This window comes from Mastacembelus armatus, chromosome 9 (assembly GCF_900324485.2).
Source record: "Mastacembelus armatus chromosome 9, fMasArm1.2, whole genome shotgun sequence".
Taxonomy (NCBI): domain Eukaryota; kingdom Metazoa; phylum Chordata; class Actinopteri; order Synbranchiformes; family Mastacembelidae; genus Mastacembelus; species Mastacembelus armatus.
The window spans coordinates 13,604,550-13,629,520 of record NC_046641.1 but is presented as its reverse complement, the minus strand read 5'-3'; the positions used below and the strand labels follow the sequence as shown (position 1 = coordinate 13,629,520).

Here is a 24,971-nt window from a genome sequence, read left to right as displayed (position 1 = left end):
CCATCAAAAACCACGCAAATGTATATTTCCCTCAGCTGAGCCTGTTAGGCAGAAAATAAAGTCAGACTGTGGAGTCAAAGCAAGTCTAATAATTTAGATGGTTAAGTTTCGATAAAAGAAAGTTAACATTAGAGCGCGGGCACTCTATGTGGTTTATTTAAACCCATGCATACGAACGAAGCAAAATGTGTACCTCCCCTGAGTGGGACATTTACCTAGAAGGCAAAACCCAGGGAGAGGAACCTTTATTCAGGCTACACCAACCCGCCAAATTCTAAAGCTAACAAGTTGAGTTATGTCCGCTAAGTGTGTTGTGGCTCTTTGACTATTATTATTTTGGTGAGTTACTATAAACTGCGCTGCCATTGTTCAGTGATATCACCAGCTCATCTTTAACTTTTGTTGCATTTTACCTAGGGAGAATTTCTAGCATTAGCCTTATTGAAGTGACGTTACAGTAGGATTCAATTATTCGGTAATGTTAGTTAGCGTAACGTTAGCTAACACAACGCACGTCAAGACGACTCACATGAAAACATTTTCACATTAAAATAAAAGTTAAGGTCCCTTCTGTGTAACTTGTAGCTCCAGGAAATGGCGACGTGGAGCGATGTTGAGCTTCCGACCAACGAGGATACAAACACTGTCCGTTTAGGCAGTGTGTCAGGGGAGGAGAGCGGCAGCGGCTTGTACCAGGTGGATACACTAGCCAAAATCTCCAATGCCAGCGAGGTAATGAATGTAAATATTTACAGTACACGATACACAATTGATGCCATACATACATACCATACCATTCCTTACATACCTGTGGAGAAATGGTGCCCTCTCCCTCTTTCTCATTCAAAGTACTATGTGAATAAAGTGTAGACCCTTAAACTACAGTTTGTCACCCTGTTAGTGATTATGGCTGGTTCTTGCAGGTGAAGACAGATCCTCGTCTCTCCTCCTCCAGTGGTTCAAACTGGAGCATTGTTGTTGCTGACAAAACTGTTATCCTGTTTGACCAGAGCTATCAGACCATCCTGCTGCTGCTTCACTTTGGTACACAACCCCATTTAATCTTCCCCCATTTGTCTTCTCTGTACTCTTTGTTAGATGTCACTTTGTGCCCTGTTTTCTCAGTGTTAAAGGTAGCTGTAGAGGCTAAACAAAATCATTTTGAACAAACTGAAAGAGGGGGCAGCACAGTGGATTAGTGGTTAGCACTGTTGTCTTATTTTGCAGAAACTGATGTGGATGCCATTGGTTTATGTCTGGATGGAAAGTTTTTGGTTGTCTGTGAAAGAAATGGAAACCTTCATTTGATCTATGTTCCATACAAGAAAATCCTTCTCACCAAGGTATGTTTTTATTATCTGTAAGGCAAATTAATGTCAGATTACATTAAATAGCATTACTCTGTCTGACCTTACGTTATTACAGTTTAACCTGTCAGATTTCACTTGCAACACCTGTGGATAAGTAGATGATGTCTGTATCAGCAATAATCCTTTTTCTGAAGTGACTTTGTGGTGTATGATGCATTTCATCTATGTATGTTGTAACATCCTGTGCCATTTTCTGTGTTTGTAGGCTTTGGCAGAGAATGCATCCAATGGAGATACAAAAACATATCGTTATCTCATTATAGAAGAGGACAAGGCATCTTTAGGTAAAATTTCTAATGATCATGTTCATGTGTAGAATGTAGTGAATCCTCTAGCTGTTATATCTGATGATGTTCTTCCCTGAATCTAAATTCAGTTTTTTTTCCCTTCATTGACAGGGCAGTACCATGTGTTTCTTCTAATAAAGGATGGGTTTTTTCACATTACAAACCTTGCTTTGGCAAAAATCGAAACAGGTATCAAAATATAACATGCATCATGCTTTGTTGGAATCCTTTTTGACCAAATTAGTCACTGCCTTTCTTCTGCCATTCTAGCCATTGAAAACAATTCTGGCGTGGGAGGTTTGAAAGAGGCAAGTTTATACAATATATTTTCCATGCACAAGCAAAATATGTTGTTTTGAACATCAGAATCATAATTACACTCTTCCTTAATTTAGCTCCAGTCTCTGATCAAGATTGACTTCTGCTCCACCAAAGATTACCACGATGAGGGTTGCACTACTGCAGTGATGTTCTGTCTGGGCCATGAAATGCACCTCATGATTGGGGTCAGCGTCTATGAGAGAAATTTTAATTTATTTTCAGTGTTCAAACTGAGCTGTTCTATGTTTCAGCATTTATTTTCGCATTGAATTTTATTGTCTTCCAATGCTTAATTAGTAATATATCATAAGACTCGGCAGTGTTTATTGTAAATTAAGCATTCATGCACAGCATTTGCATAATTCTGTCTTTCTCAAACTCAGTTATATTGCAGTCCCAGTGCTGGGGAATGACAAAGTATGTTTTCAAGATAAATTGGAAGGTAGTCCTTAGGAGGAAGTGAAAACAACTTTTAAATTAAGCTCCAAATATATTCTTTGAATAAATACTTCCTAGGAATGGTAATTACTCCTAATGTAAAGCAGTGATACAGGTTGTACTTCTTGATGTACTTTATCACAATGTTATCTTCTTCACAGGGGGGTAAAGAAAATGTTGTGACTCACTGGATGATGGACCCTCAGCAGACCAGGATGTGCCTTGCTCACTCTGTCAACAGCAGCTTGATTCCAGGTAATTTGCTGCTTTTATGTGCAGTTAATAGCTGCACATTGATCATTTGAGTGAACTAGTTGATTAAGAAGTGATTAATGTATGGACTCAAGTTTTTGGATATGTTTAGGAAAAAATACAGTAGAACGCACAGCATATAAATGAATGAAACGGTTGTAAAACAAGCCTTAAATTACATTGTGTGATAGATTCTCCTTATATATTTATTTCCAAGGTGTGAAGAAGATGGTGGTGGTGGAAAATCTCTTGTATATTCTTGACACTGAGGTGAGTTCAGTGGATTTACCGGTACTTGTTTGATATACCAGCATATGTTGTTCTGTCATAGGTTTCATCTGGATTACTTTAGTCTTTTTTTTTTTTTTGGTCTCAGGATGTACTGAGTCTTTGGGACCTGCATTTCCTTGTCATGATCCACTGTTGGCCAGATCTTCCCATTAATGACTTTGAACTCACCACAGAATGTAGTTCTGCCTCCATGGTGGCGTAAGTATCAATGTTTTATAGATGATACTATAGCTGTTTTTTAATCTAATATTAATATGACTTAATTTGTATATTACAGTCAAGACAAAGGCAGCATGAAGATGATCACACTTACAAAACAAAACAGCAGTCAGGTAGCAGCACAGCTCCTTCTGAAGAAACTATAATAGATGATTAATAGATGATGATCCTGTTCTGAACTCATTATGCTGTTTTTTTTTTTTTTGTTTGTTTGTTTTTTCAGATCTGTTCATTCCAAATACGGTTTCTTCCCTCCATGACTGTTTGCTACTCTCTGAATGTCTCCTCAGTCTCTTGTCTTGTCCAGACAAAAATAAACATGGTACACAATAAACACAGACAAACCACTTCTATTTATTTTGTCTTTGCTATTTCTAAATGTTAATGTTTTGCTTGTTATCTGATTTCAGGACACTATTTATTTAGTTGAGGGGGTTTGCGAGAACCCAGAAAGGTAGGATATGTTCTGTGTGTTTACTCTGATGATAAACAAGTATTTAGAGACTGTTGTAAAATGTGTTTTTTTTTTTTTTATATCAATTAGTCGGGGAGAGCCTGTATCTTCTGTTGCTGTCAGATGCTTCACAGTCAACAACTGGAGCATTGTTGTTGCTGACAAAACTGTTATCCTGTTTGACCAGAGCTATCAGACCATCCTGCTGCTGCTTCCTTGGTACGCAACCCCATTTAATCTTCCCCCATTTGTCTTCTCTGTACTCTTTGTTAGTGTCACTTTGTGGCCTGTTTTCTCAGTGTTAAAGGTAGCTGTAGAGGCTAAACAAAATCATTTTGAACAAACTGAAAGAGGGGCAGCACAGTGGATTATGGTTAGCACTGTTGTCTTTTTTGCAGAAACTGATGTGGATGCCTTGGTTTATGTCTGGATGGAAAGTTTTTGGTTGTCTGTGAAAGAATGGAAACCTTCAAAAAAAAAAGATAAATTGGCTAAGTCTAAATTTCATAATGTGGCCCAATTTTTTTTTTTGGCATTTTTCAGGACTGCCTGGGTAATGTTAATGAATACTAACGTTTTCTGTCCCTGGAGCGTGACCTTGACCGAGAATGGTAATGTTTGGAGCTTCTGGGAGATCTGGATGACTCCATGCTGTGTTTTTTTCTGTGATGAACTGGGGAGCCCGTTCTGGGCAGCTCGACAGAGTCTGTGTCACTTGCCTGAAACAAATTGATATGAGAAAAGGTTATCAGCTGCCAATCGGTGCATTATATTATTATTGCTAATTAAGTAGAGATATCAGAGTTGTATATATTGCCAAAAGCAGTATGAACTATTTCCTTTGCACAACTGAGATTTGCAGTGAATGCATGTACCAATGTAGAGGACAATTTTAAACTATATTTTGTCCCACAGCACAATATAGAACATATGTTGTAAAGTTCTTGAATCACTTCATTTATAACAGTAAACAGAGCCTTTTATGGCTTTTCATATTTTCGTGTTGTATATTTTTGTTGTTTTCTACACAACTTTGCGATACTTATCAATCTAAAAAAAAACTTATCACTCTAAAAAGTCAATGAATCTCCCGCTATGAATTAACACTCCTTTAGTTAGCACTGCTTTGATCCAATTCCCTTCTCACAGTAAAAACGTTAAGTCAGGAAACTTAACAGCATTTGGTTAATGCGCCACTGATCGTGGTGGCACATTACTATCGTTACCTATTCTTAACTCTACATATAAATAACATCTATCCTACAGATCATAACAATGTTAAAAGCTGTGCCTGAGTTTATGTGTCGGGTTTTCGTAACTATGCTGTAATTCTAAATACGCCGCCCAATCGAGATGTTATAGAAAGAAAAATAACCCGGCTATCTTTCATTGAGCCGACATGCTATCTAGATAAGCTAATGCTAAATGTTATTCATTCTTCCACCCGAGACCAATTTAGCATTAGCTGTGTGGCTAAGCTAATTAGCGCTAACCGCCATCTTTAAGCGAAATTATTTTCTAAATTTGAATCAGAATTGCAAAACTACACCGAGGCTATTTAGATGTTAGTATATTCATGTATGTCTTGGTTTGGTTGTGTATTTGTACTTACCGACATAACACACTTTAGATATAATGTAGCTTTTTCGTTACCAAACGAAGACGGAGTGCTAGCTAAAGCCGCTACATCCGTGGTGAAGCTCAGCGAATTTGATCGGAGTTGCCAGGTTTTGCTTAGTATCCCCTCGATTTCGAGAATTCCAAAGTTGTTGAACGCAGAGCGAAGTGACTCAACAAGAACCAGAAAACATTATACATCACCTGGGTACAACGTCCTCGCAGCTTAACAAGTATTATGAGATATATACTTAGTAACAAATGAACGCAAAGCGCGCTAATCTTTAAACCACTGCCATAAATGTCAAACTCGACACAATAGCGTGAGAGGTACCCAACATGGCAACGCTGCAAGGCACGCAGGACGTTTCCGCAATGCCCCGCCCATCAAAAACCACGCAAATGTATATTTCCCTCAGCTGAGCCTGTTAGGCAGAAAATAAAGTCAGACTGTGGAGTCAAAGCAAGTCTAATAATTTAGATGGTTAAGTTTCGATAAAAGAAAGTTAACATTAGAGCGCGGGCACTCTATGTGGTTTATTTAAACCCATGCATACGAACGAAGCAAAATGTGTACGTCCCCTGAGTGGGACATTTACCTAGAAGGCAAAACCCAGGGAGAGTAACCTTTATTCAGGCTACACCAACCCGCCAAATTCTAAAGCTAACAAGTTGAGTTATGTCCGCTAAGTGTGTTGTGGCTCTTTGACTATTATTATTTTGGTGAGTTACTATAAACTGCGCTGCCATTGTTCAGTGATATCACCAGCTCATCTTTAACTTTTGTTGCATTTTACCTAGGGAGAATTTCTAGCATTAGCCTTATTGAAGTGACGTTACAGTAGGATTCAATTATTCGGTAATGTTAGTTAGCGTAACGTTAGCTAACACAACGCACGTCAAGACGACTCACATGAAAACATTTTCACATTAAAATAAAAGTTAAGGTCCCTTCTGTGTAACTTGTAGCTCCAGGAAATGGCGACGTGGAGCGATGTTGAGCTTCTGACCAACGAGGATACAAACACTGTCCGTTTAGGCAGTGTGTCAGGGGAGGAGAGCGGCAGCGGCTTGTACCAGGTGGATACACTAGCCAAAATCTCCAATGCCAGCGAGGTAATGAATGTAAATATTTACAGTACACGATACACAATTGATGCCATACATACATACCATACCATTCCTTACATACCTGTGGAGAAATGGTGCCCTCTCCCTCTTTCTCATTCAAAGTACTATGTGAATAAAGTGTAGACCCTTAAACTACAGTTTGTCACCCTGTTAGCCAGTGATTATGGCTGGTTCTTGCAGGTGAAGACAGATCCTCGTCTCTCCTCCTCCAGTGGTTCAAACTGGAGCATTGTTGTTGCTGACAAAACTGTTATCCTGTTTGACCAGAGCTATCAGACCATCCTGCTGCTGCTTCACTTTGGTACGCAACCCCATTTAATCTTCCCCCATTTGTCTTCTCTGTACTCTTTGTTAGATGTCACTTTGTGGCCTGTTTTCTCAGTGTTAAAGGTAGCTGTAGAGGCTAAACAAAATCATTTTGAACAAACTGAAAGAGGGGGCAGCACAGTGGATTAGTGGTTAGCACTGTTGTCTTATTTTGCAGAAACTGATGTGGATGCCATTGGTTTATGTCTGGATGGAAAGTTTTTGGTTGTCTGTGAAAGAAATGGAAACCTTCATTTGATCTATGTTCCATACAAGAAAATCCTTCTCACCAAGGTATGTTTTTATTATCTGTAAGGCAAATTAATGTAAGATTACATTAAATAGCATTACTCTGTCTGACCTTACGTTATTACAGTTTAACCTGTCAGATTTCACTTGCAACACCTGTGGATAAGTAGATGATGTCTGCATCAGCAATAATCCTTTTTCTGAAGTGACTTTGTGGTGTATGATGCATTTCATCTATGTATGTTGTAACATCCTGTGCCATTTTCTGTGTTTGTAGGCTTTGGCAGAGAATGCATCCAATGGAGATACAAAAACATATCGTTATCTCATTATAGAAGAGGACAAGGCATCTTTAGGTAAAATTTCTAATGATCATGTTCATGTGTAGAATGTAGTGAATCCTCTAGCTGTTATATCTGATGATGTTCTTCCCTGAATCTAAATTCAGTTTTTTTTTCCCTTCATTGACAGGGCAGTACCATGTGTTTCTTCTAATAAAGGATGGGTTTTTTCACATTACAAACCTTGCTTTGGCAAAAATCGAAACAGGTATCAAAATATAACATGCATCATGCTTTGTTGGAATCCTTTTTGACCAAATTAGTCACTGCCTTTCTTCTGCCATTCTAGCCATTGAAAACAATTCTGGCGTGGGAGCTTTGAAAGAGGCAAGTTTATACAATATATTTTCCATGCACAAGCAAAATATGTTGTTTTGAACATCAGAAGCATAATTACACTCTTCCTTAATTTAGCTCCAGTCTCTGATCAAGATTGACTTCTGCTCCACCAAAGATTACCACGATGAGGGTTGCACTACTGCAGTGATGTTCTGTCTGGGCCATGAAATGCACCTCATGATTGGGGTCAGCGTCTATGAGAGAAATTTTAATTTATTTTCAGTGTTCAAACTGAGCTGTTCTATGTTTCAGCATTTATTTTCGCATTGAATTTTATTGTCTTCCAATGCTTAATTAGTAATATATCATAAGACTCGGCAGTGTTTATTGTAAATTAAGCATTCATGCACAGCATTTGCATAATTCTGTCTTTCTCAAACTCAGTTATATTGCAGTCCCAGTGCTGGGGAATGACAAAGTATGTTTTCAAGATAAATTGGAAGGTAGTCCTTAGGAGGAAGTGAAAACAACTTTTAAATTAAGCTCCAAATATATTCTTTGAATAAATACTTCCTAGGAATGGTAATTACTCCTAATGTAAAGCAGTGATACAGGTTGTACTTCTTGATGTACTTTATCACAATGTTATCTTCTTCACAGGGGGGTAAAGAAAATGTTGTGACTCACTGGATGATGGACCCTCAGCAGACCAGGATGTGCCTTGCTCACTCTGTCAACAGCAGCTTGATTCCAGGTAATTTGCTGCTTTTATGTGCAGTTAATAGCTGCACATTGATCATTTGAGTGAACTAGTTGATTAAGAAGTGATTAATGTATGGACTCAAGTTTTTGGATATGTTTAGGAAAAAATACAGTAGAACGCACAGCATATAAATGAATGAAACGGTTGTAAAAAAAGCCTTAAATTACATTGTGTGATAGATTCTCCTTATATATTTATTTCCAAGGTGTGAAGAAGATGGTGGTGGTGGAAAATCTCTTGTATATTCTTGACACTGAGGTGAGTTCAGTGGATTTACCGGTACTTGTTTGATATACCAGCATATGTTGTTCTGTCATAGGTTTCATCTGGATTACTTTAGTCTTTTTTTTTTTTTTTTGGTCTCAGGATGTACTGAGTCTTTGGGACCTGCATTTCCTTGTTATGATCCACTGTTGGCCAGATCTTCCCATTAATGACTTTGAACTCACCACAGAATGTAGTTCTGCCTCCATGGTGGCGTAAGTATCAATGTTTTATAGATGATACTATAGCTGTTTTTTAATCTAATATTAATATGACTTAATTTGTATATTACAGTCAAGACAAAGGCAGCATGAAGATGATCACACTTACAAAACAAAACAGCAGTCAGGTAGCAGCACAGCTCCTTCTGAAGAAACTATAATAGATGATTAATAGATGATGATCCTGTTCTGAACTCATTATGCAGTTTTTTTTTTTTGTTTGTTTGTTTTTTCAGATCTGTTCATTCCAAATACGGTTTCTTCCCTCCATGACTGTTTGCTACTCTCTGAATGTCTCCTCAGTCTCTTGTCTTGTCCAGACAAAAATAAACATGGTACACAATAAACACAGACAAACCACTTCTATTTATTTTGTCTTTGCTATTTCTAAATGTTAATGTTTTGCTTGTTATCTGATTTCAGGACACTATTTATTTAGTTGAGGGGGTTTGCGAGAACCCAGAAAGGTAGGATATGTTCTGTGTGTTTACTCTGATGATAAACAAGTATTTAGAGACTGTTGTAAAATGTGTTTTTTTTTTGGTTGTTTTTTTGTTTTTTGTTTTTTTTTTTATATCAATTAGTCGGGGAGAGCCTGTATCTTCTGTTGCTGTCAGATGCTTCACAGAGGCTTTGCCAGAGAACCGGTAATTGAATACATTTTTACATTGATTGCTGTTTGTGCAACCATAGCTTATAAAATGCCGGCATGGGTTGACTTTACTTGATTTTTCTGTATTCCCAGACTTAGCAGGCTTCTTCATAAACACCTGTTTGAGGAAGCCGAAAAGTTTGCCATCACATTTGAGCTGGATTTAGAGGTATGAGTGCGTGTGTGTGTCTTGAAAGGAAAGGTGAAGCTCATGTCAATGTTTTTGTTGTTTGGCACTGGAATAAGAGATATGTGCTCTCTGGGCAGAGATATAATTTTAAAGTAGAAAAAGTTTGTAGTGTTGTTACTTTAGAACAGCGGTGCAGCTGGTGTTAATTTATTGGGTCTATACAACTAAGACTTCTGTTTCATTTAGCTCGTTTACAAGGTGAAGCTTGACTTTGTGCTGGAGCAACTGGCGTCTGCATCGGTGGGAGGCTATGGACAGGACGTGTGGTCTGAACTTGTGGATGAGGCTAAAACTAACCTGATGAAGATCACAGTAAGTATTTAGTCTAATGAAGTTTTGATATAAAGTGTTAATAAGCCATAATCTCTTGAGTAAGTCACAAAAAATCTTATTGTCATGAAGTATCAAAGCCTGACTAATAGAGGTTAATTTTGGTGTTGCTTAGGATGAGCAGTACGTGGTGGAATACTGCCTCAAGGGTCCATGGCCGACTTTTGAGACGGCAGAGAAGATGCTGAACTATGCTGCCACACAGTCCTCCTGTTTACAGATCCAACAGGCTTCAGCCAGACTGGCAACATTCTTCAGCCTTCATGGCTTGGAAAACTTCAAGTAAATTTAAAATCCTAGGGACTAGTTCTTTATGCTTCACAGTAAATTTTCCATATCGTCCATTTGTAAATTATTATGTGTATTGTAATATATTACTCATTCATCCATAGTGGCATTGCCTGGATAGAGTTTCTGAACTGCACCGACAATTTAGGAGACATCCTGACTCACCTAAGAGAAGGAGACATAAGGGGTGCACAACTACTTTGGCTGAGATATGAGGTAACTAAATAGTTATATCAGAACAGCTTTCTGTATTTATTGTAATATATTTCTTATCACTGTGGATTATCAAGCAGAATCCCTTAAATTACGTATTTCTATTAATTTCAGGAAATTATGCTTGTTGAAGATAAAAATGAATGAATTTTAATATTTATTAAAATTCAACTGACATTGATGAAAATGATGGATTAACAACAACAAAGCAGATTAACAGACTGAGAAACATCATAGTGTTGTCAGTTGTAATGTTGTTTACTGCTGTCTTGGGGTTTTGTGACAGGGACAGATTGCATCAGAGTTTGATGAGCAGAAGCTTGAAGCCATGCTCAGTGCTATCCCAGAGGATCTGTCTTCTGAAGATCTCTGTCCCTGGTTTAGGACCGTTTTTGTTCCTTTTGTTAGGAGAGTGCTCCCAGCTGGACAGGTAGCGTACATTACGGCACATAAAATACTGTCATCTCCATCATTTGGTGTTGTTTTTAATTTGGGGAAGTTTTGTTCATATGCACCCATAGAAAATCCTTGCAAGATGGTTGGAGCAGAGGGCAAGGAACCTGGAGCTAACTGAAAAGGTAAAGGACAAAGCTAATATTGACCTGAAAAGCTCACCAGACTTTTGTAATCATGCATAGGCTGCGATTATCACTGGTCATGGGCATTTATTCATATGAAGTTCCCAATGACTTTTTTAATGACTTAAGAAAAGCATTTCAGACACAAATGTGTGGGGAAAATGTTGTCCATAACTTGTTCATTTGAACACTGTACATCTTTATCTTCTTGAATCATTCATGAATTTTATTGTTACTTTTGTTTAATTGTTTGTATGAAAGACAACATTTAACTGTAATATGATTCCAGGGTGCTTGGCCCCAGAATGGGTTAAACTTGGCAGTGCTTGGGCTGCCCTCTTCATGGACGTGGATGAAATATGTGAGTTTGACACATTTCTCTCTATTGCATATGAATGTTCATGCCCTCATAGCCGTGATCTATTTCTGGGAATGTGTGGTTCATTAATTAGTTGTATCTTTATAAGGATGATGATTATGGTGCAGAAGAGGTGGAGAATCTCAAGTCTCTGGTCACCAACCTCCGTGAGCTTCTGGATCTTCACTGTAAATACAACTGCAGGCTTTCACTTTCGGTCTTTGAGAAGGTTTGTCTTTTATTGGTGATGTAGTCTAACCACACTTTTGCTTCAGACAACCACCACACATCTTATGTAGGTTTACTAATAACTGTATGGTAGGTGACTGGGGAGTTCATTTCATATATTGTGATTGTCATGTTATTTTACCATCCAAAACAATACATTCAAATAAATTGGTTAAATGTTACATTATTAACATAAGCATGTCAAATTATGTTTATTCCAAATAAGCGTGTTTTAATCATTTTTCTTGTTTGATCGTTTGAAAGGGAACTGTATGGAGTGTTGCATTCTTCATGCTAGACCATGTGCCGGCCCCAGAGCTGATCGCTGCCACAGTGGAAAATAGCATCCTGCCGTATGCTAAAGAGCGTGGCATTCCTTTTGACGAGCTGCTCCTGCAGTATATCAAGGTAAAACCCCACCACAGCTAAGGCCCACTAGAGACTCTTAATTTTCCAAATGGTCAATGATGACTTTGTTTCTCCTCTCAATCTGACCTTCACTAGGATCTGCTGGAACGCTGCAGTTCTCAGACCACAACACTTTTCACAGAATGGGAAGCCAAAGCAGTGGCTGTACTGGGTTGCATGACAGACAATGATGTAAGTTTTATAATTCCCTTACACATGCATGCAGTTTACAAGGTATACAAGAAGAATGTCTGAGGGAAACCAGCCAGAGCAGTAGAGAAAGGGCAATGTAAATAAAATAGTAAAGTTTATGTTATTGTGTTTCCTGGCAGCTGATGGTGGATGCTGTGCTGGAGATTATGCAGAAAGCTGTAGTACCCTGGAGTAATGTGGTGGAAAAACTGGTTCAGCAGTACCTGGAGATGGATGGACCAAAGTAATTTTATATTCACCACACCATGAAATAGTTACACATAAGCAGTGTGTAATTGATTTTCTCCTACCTGTCTTATTTCCCCAGGCAAGAGCTTCTAAAGGAGAGCTATCGTCTTATGGAGATAAGGAAACTTCTCAGGGGCTACGGGATCCGCAACTTCAACCTTTCAAACAGCACACAGGTTATGGTACGTTTATTTGATTGAATATTTAAGATGCGACTTATTTTGTGTCTGTCCTATAAACTCTCATTCATATACATCTTCCTCAGATGCTGATTAGATACATCTTGAAGCAAGACTTACCAATGTCTTTAGACGACTCCCTGACATTAGCTGAGGTGTACAAACTTCCAACCACGCAGATAAATTATTTGTATCTCATCCAGCTCATAGGCCAAGGCAAGGTGTGTTCATCTCTATGGAAATCTGAAATCAAAAAATTTTAGCTTTGTATATTTTTATATGTCCTTGGCATGTTGGTAGGAAGTCTCTTGTTCTGCTTTCAGACTGAGGAATGCATGACTGTCCTGAAGAAGCTGTCCACTTCAGAGGCGGAGTGTGTGGTTGAGCGTCTCACGTCTTGGGCTAGGCTGCAGCTGGAGGACAAAGTCCACATATCTGATGAGGTGATGAGAGGGGAGATGGCACTTGTTTGAGCTGATTGCCTTTTTACGTAGATAAGCACAGTCCGGGCTCAGTTTTGAGGAGGACATCCAAACATTACTGAAAAATACAATGTTTCACTAATTACAACTTTAGAAAACCAGTAGTTGTCTGTAGTTGTTGCAGTAAGTGTCATTTCAGCATCACAGCTCTGCAGATAGCTGATATGATCTACCAGTTTCGCTATCGACTGTAATTCTGAAAGAAGGTAGTTGTAATCATGGGCTCTGTGGTTACATATTTATATGATTCATACACAGAGCATATATTCCTGATAGTAGGTGAAGCATTAAATTTAAAGGGTGTTATTTGCATGTCAATCAATTGAACCACAAAGTCTGAACATAAACACAGTACAACACTGTTCATTCTTGCGTATCTAAACTTTCTCCTGGCCTTTCTGTCATAGCACAAGAAGCACCAGATGGTTATAGCTCAGGTGATGGTCGAGGTTTTGAAATACCTGCATATAATCCAAAAACGTAAGTACTCACTTTACTCAGTAACGTAGGAGGTGTTTCTCATTCATAAATCTTAGTTTCCAAATCACTGCATTTGCTTTATTGTTTTCTTGAGCAAGTGAACGAGTTCCTTTTAGCTAACTCTAGGTGCTGACTGGATGTGTTTAATATTTCAGAAAAGTGTGGTTTACTGTCTGGAGCAGTAAATCATCACACAAATGGAGCCTTTAAAACGCTTCCTATAACCATGGCATAAATTGTCCACACAGCTTAATGCCCAAAGTTAGAAAAATAAATCTTCTAAATGTGCACCTAAACAACCAAGTAATACCACAATTCATGTCCCCTGCAGATGATGCTCTCAAAAGTATGGAGTGTGAGAACAATCTCGTCATGTTCAAAGCCATCGCCCATCTACAGGTGAACTTTACTGATTGAATGTTTTCAGGTGTTTTATTTGTTCCTGAATTTGTTTTTTAACCAGTAGCCATTTTGTCTGTTTTGTCAGGAGGATTTTGATGTTTTCTTCACCCCCTCCAACTATGAGGACCCAAACATCAGAAAACAAATCCAGGAGCATCACATCACAGCCTATGAAAACACCCGTGGCCACCATTCATCTAAGGGAAAGGCTATGACAACTCCTGTTGTAGCTAATGATCCAGATGGCAAGACCAAGACTATTTCCACAGAGGCTGGCTTACGTCGTCTAGGAAGGCAGCTGCAGCGCACTGAACAGGAGCTCTGGTCTGATTTGGCCCTGAGAGCTTTGGGTGTGGGCAAAGTGGACAAGGCTCTCAAGATCCTCAGGTTTGCATGTGTGAATGCTGTACTGTATTTATGAATCCAGGTGGACACCTGATGTGGCTTACAGTTATATTTTTTTTCCATCCATATATGTTTGCTGATGTAGCTGAGATTGGTTAGATATTTAAAGTGTGCTGAGGCATTTGGAGAAGCTTGTATTTTTCTTTTCCTTCATGTCTCCAGTGAGCTGTATGAGCACCACTATAACACCAGCACAGGAAAGGTTTTATTCACTGCTGCCAAGAGATTGTGCCAGATGTTGGAGGCAGATGTGCCCATGGTGATTCCAGATGGCATGGACTTGCCAGCAGTCATCCACAATCTGGCATGCCAGGCCATCACTGTGTGCCACTCAGGTAAAGAAAAGGAATAACTATTAGTAATGTTCAAAAATGCTATATACTAATGAAAGTAGCGGTTATGTGAGTCAGTGCTGAATGTATAACTCAGCTGTTAGATTTGGTTTTTATGAGGTTTGTAAATTTGCTGTGATCTTGCAGGAAAAAAATTAATATACATGTTCAATGAAAATTTGTCTTTAGCTTCATGTTAATCCCAAACATATTTGTAACGGATCACATAAATGTCATGCACGCAGCACAGCTGTGGAAAAAGCAAAAATTGTTCTTTTCACCATATTTGTAGAAGTTTATCTGATGTTAGAAATACTGATTACCTTCAGGACAACTGGGAAAACAGTTAGCCAGCTAAAATAGCCTCTGGGCTAAATAGTTCACAGGACTTTTTTTTGTGTGTGAGAGATCTGAAGTACTTTGGCTGCTCTCTGTTGCTTGGAATAATTTAAGTGCAAATTCCCTGTTACAGATCTGCTCTTGGACTGTCTTGAGCTTTGCAAGTGCACACAGATAGCTATGGATGTCTATCATCAGTGCCAGTTATCAGACAACTATGGATTTATCGCCAAGGTCAGTATCTTCTCTTTATCCGTAGAATGACACTTCATCATATATATTTAATTATGTGTTTATTATAATATTTATTTATTGTACTGCATCAGCCAGTATTTTGTGAATTTAAACCTGGGAATTGACCAGGTTTACCAGGTAGGAATTTGTGCAATTACACTGAAAGAATTGTATCTATATTATTGTATATTTTAAAGGTTTCAAAGATAAAAGATAAAGAGTAAAAAGATAAAAGTAAGAAATAAACAAAAATCTTACAAAACCACACTTCATGAATCACATTAATTACAAACATTTATTCCCAGAATTAAATGATCTTTGTATTTTATTTGTGTAATGTCTTAGGATTTGACATTGGAAGCAGAAAAAGATCCATATTCGCAGTGGAGTTTTCAGGACGTTTTTAATGAAGATTGTATCGTTCTGGACCCAGTGTCTGTGCTTCCTGTCCAGTATGAAATCACCAACTGCCTGCTGCCTATTCCTCAGGGTAAGAAAATGCTCAACTTTATCATAGCTTTGATGTATAGTTAGGATTTCATCACCTTATGCCATCAGCTGCAATGCTATTTTATTCCTGTTGCAGATACCAAACTGTACCCACTTGACTGTTCCTGTCTGTCCCTCTGCTCGTTTAGAGATGGTAGGTCTTTAAATATGGGTAATGTGTAATATTTAGAGTGATCTATTCACAGAAATGGAGTATAATATTCATAAATATGTTGCCATATTTAAGTGTTATATATGTTTTACACATATAAGTGTGTAATCATCAGAAAATACCCAAAGTGTTGCATTTTCCTCTTAGAATGATCCTCTTAAATCTACCTAGGGCTAAGGTTGCATTCTGCAATCTTACTACTAGATTCTGCAAAATATTTCACATTTTACGTTACACCTATAAGGTATTTTGCTTTTATTTGCTCTTGTAATTGTGAAATTTTACCTTATGTTTTGCCTGGCACAAATACAGGCTCAAACTACCTGCTGCCCCTCCTGGGTCCCCTGTCCAACATGTTACAGATGTTACAGGAGTGCAGTCAGCTGGAGCTGGCACTCAGAGTGCTGGTCAACTCATACGCCAGCTGTGTGCAGCACGTTACGTCTAATGTTATGGACATAAAGCTGGGCATACAGGTATGATTGCAGCATATCCAATGGTGTGATCAGTGCCATTGCCATATGCATTTCCAGAACAGTCCTATTACACCTTTAGTGAGACTAACTAAAATATGTTATGTATGTTTGTTTCTCAGCTTTATGATACCCAAGTGCTAAAGATGTACAATAAATGCTTGAGTGATCTCCGAAAGGCAACCATATCCTCTCTGAACTCTGTGACTGTGGCGCTTTTGAACAAGGTCAGTCTTTTGAGTCCATTGTCATTAGAAGGTAGCAGCAGATTTATAGAATCCAAGTGTGTCTGTTTTTATTGCTTATGTTTATATGCACTTTAAAAAACTCTGCCTCTGTTTTCTGTGACCTGCAGGTGTTCAACTGGAGGGTGGTAGATTGTGATTTGGCTATTGGACTCTGTATGCTCCTCTCCAAAGCTGAAGTCTTCAAAATACTGTGGAAATTTATTGACAACACCTGGCAAAACTATGACAAAATCTTGGTAGGCAATATGATCACTGTTTTTCTTTATTGTTTGGCAAATGAGTAACTACTGATGATAGAAACTTGGGGTCATAGCAGTTTTTTTTTTTGTGGCGTAAGTGCATGCATGTGTATTTAAGTTATTGTGAAAGTGAAATTACACAAAAATTTAACTATTTGTCTTCACCTGAGTGGACTCTGAAATGGATTTGTGTTCGATAGCTATATGTATGCAAGGTCTTAAACTGTGAGTATAACTTTCAGTGATTGTGTCCTGCTTGAAGTTATAAGTGACGATCAGAGATGACCCAGTTAAAAAAAAAAAAAAGTTTTAATTTCAGGCTGTGGCCAGGATTGGGGCCAATCTCTGCTGCTTGTATGAGGAGGCAGAGGAACAAGAGAAGTTTCTCTCTGTCATTACTGATGCTGAGTGGGGCATCAAGCTTGGAAAATTGGAGGTAACAGAGCTTGTACACTCTGGTGTTCTGATCAGATTTAACGTTTGTATAGAATTTGTATTATTATTATTATTATTATTATTACTATTATTATATTACATAACTGTATTTCCCAAACTGGTGTCTCTTTTACACAACTGGACATTTTCTATGTGTTGTGCCACAGATATCCATTCAACCAGTGTTCCGCCAGCGGCCTGAGATGAAGAGCAGCCTGATCCCTGTCCTGGTGAAGAACAGAAAGATCACCCCAGACATTATGCTCCAGTTCTGCAGGTCAGCTGTTAATTCTATAGGTTCATATTCTTACCTCTGTTTCAGTGTTGGAGTATCTGAAACGTCTGGTATACAAGCAGTCTTATCCTGTAAAGTCATGCTCTACATCCATCTGCAGCACTTTTGGCCTTGAGCGTGACACTGTTATCAACCAGTACATTACCACCTTACTACTGCTCCAAGAGGATGAGGACCGTGCAGGTGACCCCTATATGGGTCAAGAAGAGGTGCAGCCTCTGTGTCTTACAGATACACTGGACCAAGTCCTGCAGGTCATCCCGATGTTGCACAGCACCAGTGATCTCACCAGCAGCCTCTGTGCTGCCCTATTTAAGGTTTGAGTCTGGGGTGGAGGGGTAAATTACAAAAGCTCAGTGTTAATGATGTTTAAGCTATGATACATAAGTGGAATTTCTCATCATGTCTGACAGAATAAAGGGTATTTCCTTTTCCCTCATAGGCTAAATTATAGAACATGTGTTTAATTAATGGCAGGTAAAGTAAAACATAAGCTAGTGTAGCTTTTTAAGTGACAGAATCCCTAATACTTACTCTATCTGCATTTACTAAACCAGTCACTTGAATGTCTTTCTTAATCACTGTTGGTGAAGTTAAGTGGTAAACAGATTAAAGTCTGAACTACAGCACTGCAACTGCTTCTAGTATCTTTCTGGATTTAGAGCTTGGATGTTCACATACAGTATCTTACCAACTGTTTTACTCATACAGCTCAGCCCTTACAACTATGAGAGGATTGAAGTAGTGTTGAAGATCATACAGGCTGCAGATGAGAATGTGACCAGCTTTTCTATTAGCCAGGTAAAATAAAATCCACCTTTTAATATTAAGGAGTTCATCGTTTTCAAAAAGCATTCTACAGACTTGCAGTAATGTCTGTTAATTTTCAGGCATTCGGCCTCCTTCAGCACCTGAAGTCTTATAAGCGAGTCTCTCCTCCATCTGACATGGAGAACACGTATCTTCTGGAAAACGACATGCTGCCAAATTCTCTGTCCGACAGCAGACTGCCCTTCCACCTGCTTATGCAGGCCAAACATTACTGGAAGATTATCTGTGAGTTAGTCCTGACTATTTTATATATCGGTATTTTACTTTCTTCAGTATTTTTGCTGAAAGACACATATTCCTATGATTTTATTACATATGCAACCTGGGTTCCCAAACATCCAGGAATTTTTAGGCCAATTTTCCAGTGTTGGAAATGTCACAGAAAATTAGAAATTGGAAGCTAATTTTGACATCCTCGTCTTTCCCTAGAGCTGAGAACTCAGATTAGGGCTTATATTTGACTTCAATGTCAGTCCATTTTTGTGATTTTTTTTTTTTTTTTAAGTTGTTGTTTACACTACTAAAAGTATCTTTTAAAATGGCAATTGCTGGCACTGCATTGGCTTAGTGTTTGACAAACATACATCACTTGTAATTCCTATCGTACTGAAAAGTACCTACTCGAAAATAGGAAAAGTGTAAACACAAATAAGGGGAACTTTTGTTTTCTCAGAAGATAATTTGGCTTGAATGTGGCGCTACAGAATGAATGTGAGACCAATGCTTTGGTGTTGTGTAATAGATAAGAACATTAAAATGCCACGAACTATTGCATAGAACGTTGCATTTTAAAATAAACTGCCACGTACAGAATAACAGGAATGAACGACTTTTAACTCATTTAAGGTCCTAACATCATTTCACATATTTTATAAACCTCTACATTAGACTGCAGATGAGTTTCAGAGTTTCAAATGAGATACAGAAAAAACAAAAATAATCAAGTGAACAACCTCTGTATTAGCCGTAAATATTTTAACTAATTGATATTAGGAAATAATAAGATGTGTTAAGATATTTTTCTGTCTTTAGCTCCTGAGATCAGTGAGGAGACCTTCCCTACACTTCTTTTGATTTGCAAACTGATGAAGGTAACATAGAGTAACCTAAAAATTTAGTCTTTCTCTGTATAACAAAAAAATATTCATTTAACTCATCCTTAAAGTTTGACATATTTTCAAACCTTCCTCTTTCCAGATGAGCCTTGACAAGTTATACATGTCAGCAGCAAACCACGTGTTTGAGAAGAAGATGAAACCTCTAATCTTGGACCAGAGGAAAAAGGGTCAGAGCCATGTTGGCAATAATGAGATTTTCAAGATGGCCATGACCATGATGAAGTACATTCAGTGCATCCAGAGCCCAGAGTGGGCTGCTGCCACAGCCCACAAGATCACTCAGGAGCTGCCACCAGGTCTGACCTGCAGATCAGACACTTCTACTGTACTGTATATTTGTACATATGCACTGAACTGTTTCCTGCTCTCTACAGGCCATGAGAAGACTCAGTCATTGAGGTTCTGCTTGGCTCTCGCAGATGCATGGCTGAGAGATCCGAACCTTGAGGTCAAGTATTTGTGGTTTTCACCTACAGAAGTATACAAATTCAACTGTCTCAGACCTCTATCTAGAAAGTTTTCCATGTATTCATTGGTTTTGGTCGACTCTGCTCTGATCCCAAACAGGATGAGGCACGGGCCAAAGGGGAGACTTTTCTGACCAAGCTGAAACTGCAGTTTCAGCGCTCAGCTACCGAGAACACATTGATAGCCAGTCAGCTGAACAGTCCAGAGCTTTTGAAGCTGACTGGGCTGCCGGCCAGGCTCATTGTGGCCCTGTACGAACACAGCAGTGTGGAGGAGCGCTGCAGAGACTCAGGAGGTCGGACTTATCCTGGTGAGTGCGCTTAAACACAGCAGCCTGTAGAAGCTCATCTACTGTATATTAATAATCCACTATCACTCCAGCTTTGTCGGGTAGGCACAGGACAAGTGAACAAAAAAATACTTTCAAACAGCAGGAGCACTGTGATGGTTACACTGTGCAGACTTTATTCTGAGTTGACATTTTAGCATTTGAGAACTTTTAAGTACTAAGCCACATCATATATGAAGCTTCTGGACCAGCTGCAAGAATTACAGTGAATAAATATGCAACATAAAACAGCCAGTTAAAAATAATACTGAACTTATTAACACTACACTGTCATGCCTCACATTTTATATACAATTTGTTTGATGTGCTGTGATTGGAAGCAAGTGTTGTTGTCTCGATTGTCTCCGTCTCAGACATACATGCTGTGGTTAAGGAAATAGCCACAGTCAACAGTGTGGACCTTCTGAAAATCCGTAACATGATGCTTGAGAAATGGATTTGCAAAACGGGCCCAGCCATGACCAAGGTCTGTCAGAGATATCCTTATTTTCTTAAATTCTTATTAATTTTCTTTTGATCTGCTTATTCTGTATTTTATCACATTGGATCAAACTGAGTTCATGTGTGCAGTATTTTGACAGAACATTTTTTTCTGAAATGAAGGATGTTGGTATTCATGAGTGTGTCAGCAACATCGAGGAGGACCCAGACTTAATGAGGTACAGAAGTCACTTTTGACTTTCAGTACGTTCTAATAATCTAAGAATTCTGTTGAAAAAAAAATGAAAGTCAGTTTGTACCATGAAACAGATTAAGGCTAATCAGTAGAAGATTGCTGATATACAGCATCCCCTTTATAAAACTAGCTTATGTCCTTCTCAATATTATTTGACATCCACAATAAATGGTCAAGGAGCTGTAAAACCAAAATGTGTCAGCTTCTCTGTTTATTGTGTGTATTTGATGTATCAGGGTGGTGTACATGCTGCAGTCTTGCCCCATGGATGATGCTGTTGGTCTGCTCATCCCTATCTTATCTGCTGAAACATGGGTGAGTAATAGCTTATGGCCTGTAAGTGCCGAGCTGAGTTTCTAGAGAAAGTGACCGATGTCCTTTTTTGGATTTCCTCCTGTAGCCCCTCAGTACTTCAGCTCCTCGTCTGACCTTCTGCCATCGGACTCGAGTGCTGCTTTGTCTCATTCGCCTCGTTGATGCAGCCATTCTGGAGGCTCGGCTACAGATCCCCAGGACTAAAATCCAGTTAGACGCCATGAAAACAGTTAAACCGTAATGGTGTGGCCTTGATCTGAGCAAGGTTTATATGCTTGTCTTTTATTTTCACATACAGATACTACCTGAAGTGCTACATGTTTGTCTCTCAACTGGAGGCATTAAACATCCCCTACACGGTGCAGTCTTTCCTCAGTAGTCCCAAAGAGGGCTTGGTTAAAGGCCTGTGGAAGAACCACAGTCATGAACCACAGGTACTTTCCAGCTGTAAACATCCCATCTCTTATGGCTAGTTACTTTATTTTAGTAACACTAGGCAACAAATGTTAAACACAACAGACAAATTGCATGCTGACAAACTGAAACACACCTTGTTGTTGTAGGCGGTGCGGTTGGTGGCGGACCTGTGCTTGGAGTACCAGGTGTATGACCCTCAGCTGTGGAACAGTCTGCTTCAGAAGCTGCTGGGCTTCAACTTGGTGAAACTTCTTTTTCTTCATAAGTGTTGAGGAGTCAGAATTTGTGAATATATTGAATAAAAAAAGACAGCTCAGTCATGTGTTTGAAATAAAACTTACATGTATGCTTGGGAGTTTCCCCCATTGTGGAACAAATATTCATCTTATCTCTTCATCACTCTCAGATCAGCCACCTCCAGAAGGTGTTAGATGCAGCACTAGCGGTGCCTGCTCTGTGGGAGGTAAGAGTTCACATTTCTCTTGAGTTGCAAAATGCAAATGATGATTGCATAACTGTGACAAAGGTCTTCATTCTTATTAAAAATCCTAGAAAACATCATGTATGTCTCCTGCACCTGAGCCAGTGCTCAGATATTCAGCCAGTTTGTTTGCAGTTTGGTTTGTAGCATGATGCAATTTACCACCAACCCACCAGGTACTAAGTTGGAGTTATTGGATGTTTTTAAAGTAGTTAGAAATATGTTGTCACTAGTGTCTAATCACCAGGCAAACTAAATACTGGCTCTAGAGAGAGAATCATGTTTTGTTTTAAAGGTGATGACCACTGTTCCCTCCCTCACACCTGGAAATGGGTGGGTTGAGTGTTACAGGTGCACAGATGATTGCATTGGGCAATCCAGATGCCACTTAATTTTTCACACATTCCATCTTTAAGCCAAAAATAATTTAAAAAAATAACAATAATAGGAAGAATTGCTGACAACTTCAAAGTTTTCGTTTGTTTCTTGCTTGTTTTTTTTTTTTTCTTTCTTTCTTTTTCTTTCCCAGATTTCTAGTTTCTCCAGGACCTGGAGGAGTACAATACTCGCCCCGTTTGTCTCAGGTATAAAAATCAATATTGAATATGTAATAAATAAATTGGTAAATAAAAATTCAAAGGAAAAAAAAAAACATGAAAATATGGAGTTTTGTAAGAGGCTTATGTATGAAGAGAGACAGTAGATTAAATACTAGGAGAGTGCTGTTAGTTATTAGTCAATTTTTAAGTTTGCACTGTTCACTATGCCTTGTGGTTGCTTCTGACTGACTGATCTGTTTTCTTGCTGGCAGCTTCTGTTCCTCTGAGTCCTGATCAACAGGAAACTCTCTACAGGACCTTTGTTCTACTCCTCAAGTATGCTTTACTTCAGCCTGTGCTAGGACTATGTAAAACTTTTATGGGGTGCTGGTACTACAGTATGCACAGTTAATACATCTATTAATAGACCACTCCTTTTGGTGGGAGGCCCAGTGGGGCAGTAGCTCAAACCCTGTTCAACCTGGGTCCTTTCTGTGTGGAGTTTGCATGTTCTATACATGTCTGCATGGGTTTTCCCCAGGTCTCAGGTGTGAATGTGAATGTGAGTGTTTGTCTATGTGTCTATGAGTTATTTATACAAAACAGCAGTGGTGACCTGAGTAATTTGTCTTATTTTCCTCACATGTGTTGAAACAGTCCTGACACTAATCTTCCTTCCTAAGGTGTCCTTTCCTGTTGAATCTGGACCTGATAGGAATTGCCAATCGCTTCACACAGTTCAATCTGCTCGCCTTTGCCCTGGGAACTCTTCTTCTCATCACCTGCACCAATAAAAAAGCTCAGCACATCCAGGTGAGTCACCACCACATGTCTGAAGTTATGTATGTTTTTTGGGCTCTAATTACCATCACTTTGCCATAAGCATCACTGTGTTTTTGCTGTTGTCAGGGCTTCCTGTCTCTTTATAGCCCAGTCATCATCCTTGAACAGGTGGAAGAACTTATGAACACAGGGGAACTGGCTGGATTCCCCTCAAAGGTCAGATGCATATTCAGATTAAATGTGAATTTCAACTCTAGCACCAGCATTTCTGCTGAAATTCACTCCTCACTCATGTGAAATCTAGACAAACTGGGTGTCTGGTGCTTTGAAATCTATCTATGTAGTTGCAACTTTTTTTTTTTTTTTTCTTTTTGGTTCAGTTATTTTTGCATAAAAACATATTTCACTTCATCTGTTAGATCAGAGAGTCCGTATTAACCTTCATCAGCCAGAATGGGCAGCACCAGAAACTGTTTAAGACCAAACACTTCAAGCATCTGAAGCAGTTCATCATGTTGAGTGGCCAACCTGACCAGGTGAAGGACTTGGTGGACTACCTGATCAGCCAGAACTGGTACTTATCTTTTATCCACTCTATTATTAGATGTGAACATTGATTGATAGTCTTCTAATATTATATTCAGAGATACAGGCATATAAAGAACACACCTCTGTGTGTTTCATGTAAACACAAGGTCCCAAATCTTTCTTATGGTGCTCTACAGTCAGGAGGATGCAGACTCACTGGCTCGTGAGTACCTGAAACGCAAACGGCATCAGAGAGGGGAAACGCTGATGAACGGCTCATCTGCATCTGACTGCCTGAAGGTGACTGAAGCTGTTATCAGGAGTATCCCAGTTTAGGATCCGATATTCTAACCCTGACTCCACAAAACTACTAATATAATCAACCAAACTTGCTTTTCATTATAATATAATATAATTTCATTTTCACTCATATTCATTTAAGTCGTTATATTAGTTTTATCTTATTAGCTGAAACTGTATTTCTGTCTCACTGTGACTACAGATCTGAGGTTAAAACATAAGACGACTAATGTTATTTTGTTTTTCAGGATTTTCTCTACATGTAAAATAGTGTTTCTGGATGTTCCTACATTATTCTTCCACTGTTCAGCTGTTTTCATAATAAGCCAGCTTAGTCTTCTTGGGCTGAGCTGTACCATTTGCACTTATCCTACAATTGCTCTTGTAATATTTGAATAAATGACTTTTACTATTGAAAACTGTGTAGAGAAATTTTTGGGGAAAAAAATTAAATCTTAGTATATTTTTAATCA

The 24,971-nt window shown here is 38.7% G+C and overlaps 2 protein-coding genes across 3 annotated transcripts; both read left to right on the top strand.

Annotated features, from left to right (window-relative positions):
• Window positions 1-259: 259 nt before the first annotated feature.
• On the top strand, window positions 260-3,956 carry LOC113138565 (kinetochore-associated protein 1-like). Its single transcript, XM_026321104.1, has 16 exons — window positions 260-339; window positions 586-732; window positions 924-1,044; window positions 1,228-1,343; window positions 1,576-1,654; window positions 1,769-1,846; window positions 1,928-1,965; window positions 2,053-2,163; window positions 2,578-2,671; window positions 2,886-2,938; window positions 3,045-3,157; window positions 3,237-3,291; window positions 3,402-3,500; window positions 3,589-3,632; window positions 3,723-3,851; window positions 3,932-3,956. The coding sequence occupies exons 2-16, from the start codon at window positions 595-597 to the stop codon at window positions 3,954-3,956; spliced, it is 1,293 nt and encodes a 430-aa protein (XP_026176889.1). The 5' UTR covers window positions 260-339; window positions 586-594.
• Window positions 3,957-5,893: 1,937 nt separating this feature from the next.
• Window positions 5,894-24,917, top strand: kntc1 (kinetochore associated 1). 2 transcript variants are annotated; one of them, XM_026321816.1, is made up of 62 exons: window positions 5,894-5,972; window positions 6,219-6,365; window positions 6,561-6,681; window positions 6,865-6,980; window positions 7,213-7,291; window positions 7,407-7,484; window positions 7,566-7,603; window positions 7,691-7,801; window positions 8,216-8,309; window positions 8,524-8,576; window positions 8,685-8,797; window positions 8,877-8,931; window positions 9,040-9,138; window positions 9,227-9,270; window positions 9,388-9,450; window positions 9,549-9,624; window positions 9,832-9,957; window positions 10,091-10,257; window positions 10,368-10,479; window positions 10,763-10,906; window positions 10,998-11,054; window positions 11,344-11,415; window positions 11,522-11,641; window positions 11,905-12,048; window positions 12,145-12,240; window positions 12,381-12,484; window positions 12,569-12,671; window positions 12,755-12,889; window positions 12,992-13,111; window positions 13,558-13,630; window positions 13,962-14,029; window positions 14,118-14,419; window positions 14,600-14,772; window positions 15,242-15,342; window positions 15,688-15,832; window positions 15,929-15,985; window positions 16,316-16,479; window positions 16,599-16,703; window positions 16,832-16,960; window positions 17,283-17,399; window positions 17,566-17,675; window positions 17,794-18,010; window positions 18,405-18,494; window positions 18,584-18,749; window positions 19,557-19,615; window positions 19,722-19,938; window positions 20,017-20,090; window positions 20,210-20,420; window positions 20,813-20,925; window positions 21,063-21,118; window positions 21,372-21,450; window positions 21,536-21,660; window positions 21,749-21,884; window positions 22,014-22,109; window positions 22,274-22,330; window positions 22,878-22,932; window positions 23,160-23,223; window positions 23,571-23,700; window positions 23,797-23,886; window positions 24,090-24,244; window positions 24,396-24,498; window positions 24,747-24,917. In XM_026321816.1, the coding sequence occupies exons 2-62, from the start codon at window positions 6,228-6,230 to the stop codon at window positions 24,762-24,764; spliced, it is 6,633 nt and encodes a 2,210-aa protein (XP_026177601.1). In that variant the 5' UTR covers window positions 5,894-5,972; window positions 6,219-6,227; the 3' UTR covers window positions 24,765-24,917. The 2 variants fall into 2 exon arrangements, with proteins under 2 accessions (XP_026177601.1, XP_026177600.1); XM_026321815.1 differs by having other exon boundaries at window positions 24,396-24,917.
• Window positions 24,918-24,971: the final 54 nt, after the last annotated feature.

Coding starts and splice junctions, on each gene's coding strand:
- LOC113138565 (XM_026321104.1), top strand. CDS start 595: ATGGCGACGTGGAGCGATGTTGAGCTTCCGACCAACGAGGATACAAAC. Junction 3,501..3,588: donor TCCAGACAAAAATAAACATG/GTACACAATAAA, acceptor ATCTGATTTCAG/GACACTATTTATTTAGTTGA. Junction 3,852..3,931: donor ATCCTGCTGCTGCTTCCTTG/GTACGCAACCCC, acceptor CTGTTTTCTCAG/TGTTAAAGGTAGCTGTAGAG.
- kntc1 (XM_026321815.1), top strand. CDS start 6,228: ATGGCGACGTGGAGCGATGTTGAGCTTCTGACCAACGAGGATACAAAC. Junction 12,672..12,754: donor CAAACAGCACACAGGTTATG/GTACGTTTATTT, acceptor CATCTTCCTCAG/ATGCTGATTAGATACATCTT. Junction 13,631..13,961: donor CCTGCATATAATCCAAAAAC/GTAAGTACTCAC, acceptor TGTCCCCTGCAG/ATGATGCTCTCAAAAGTATG.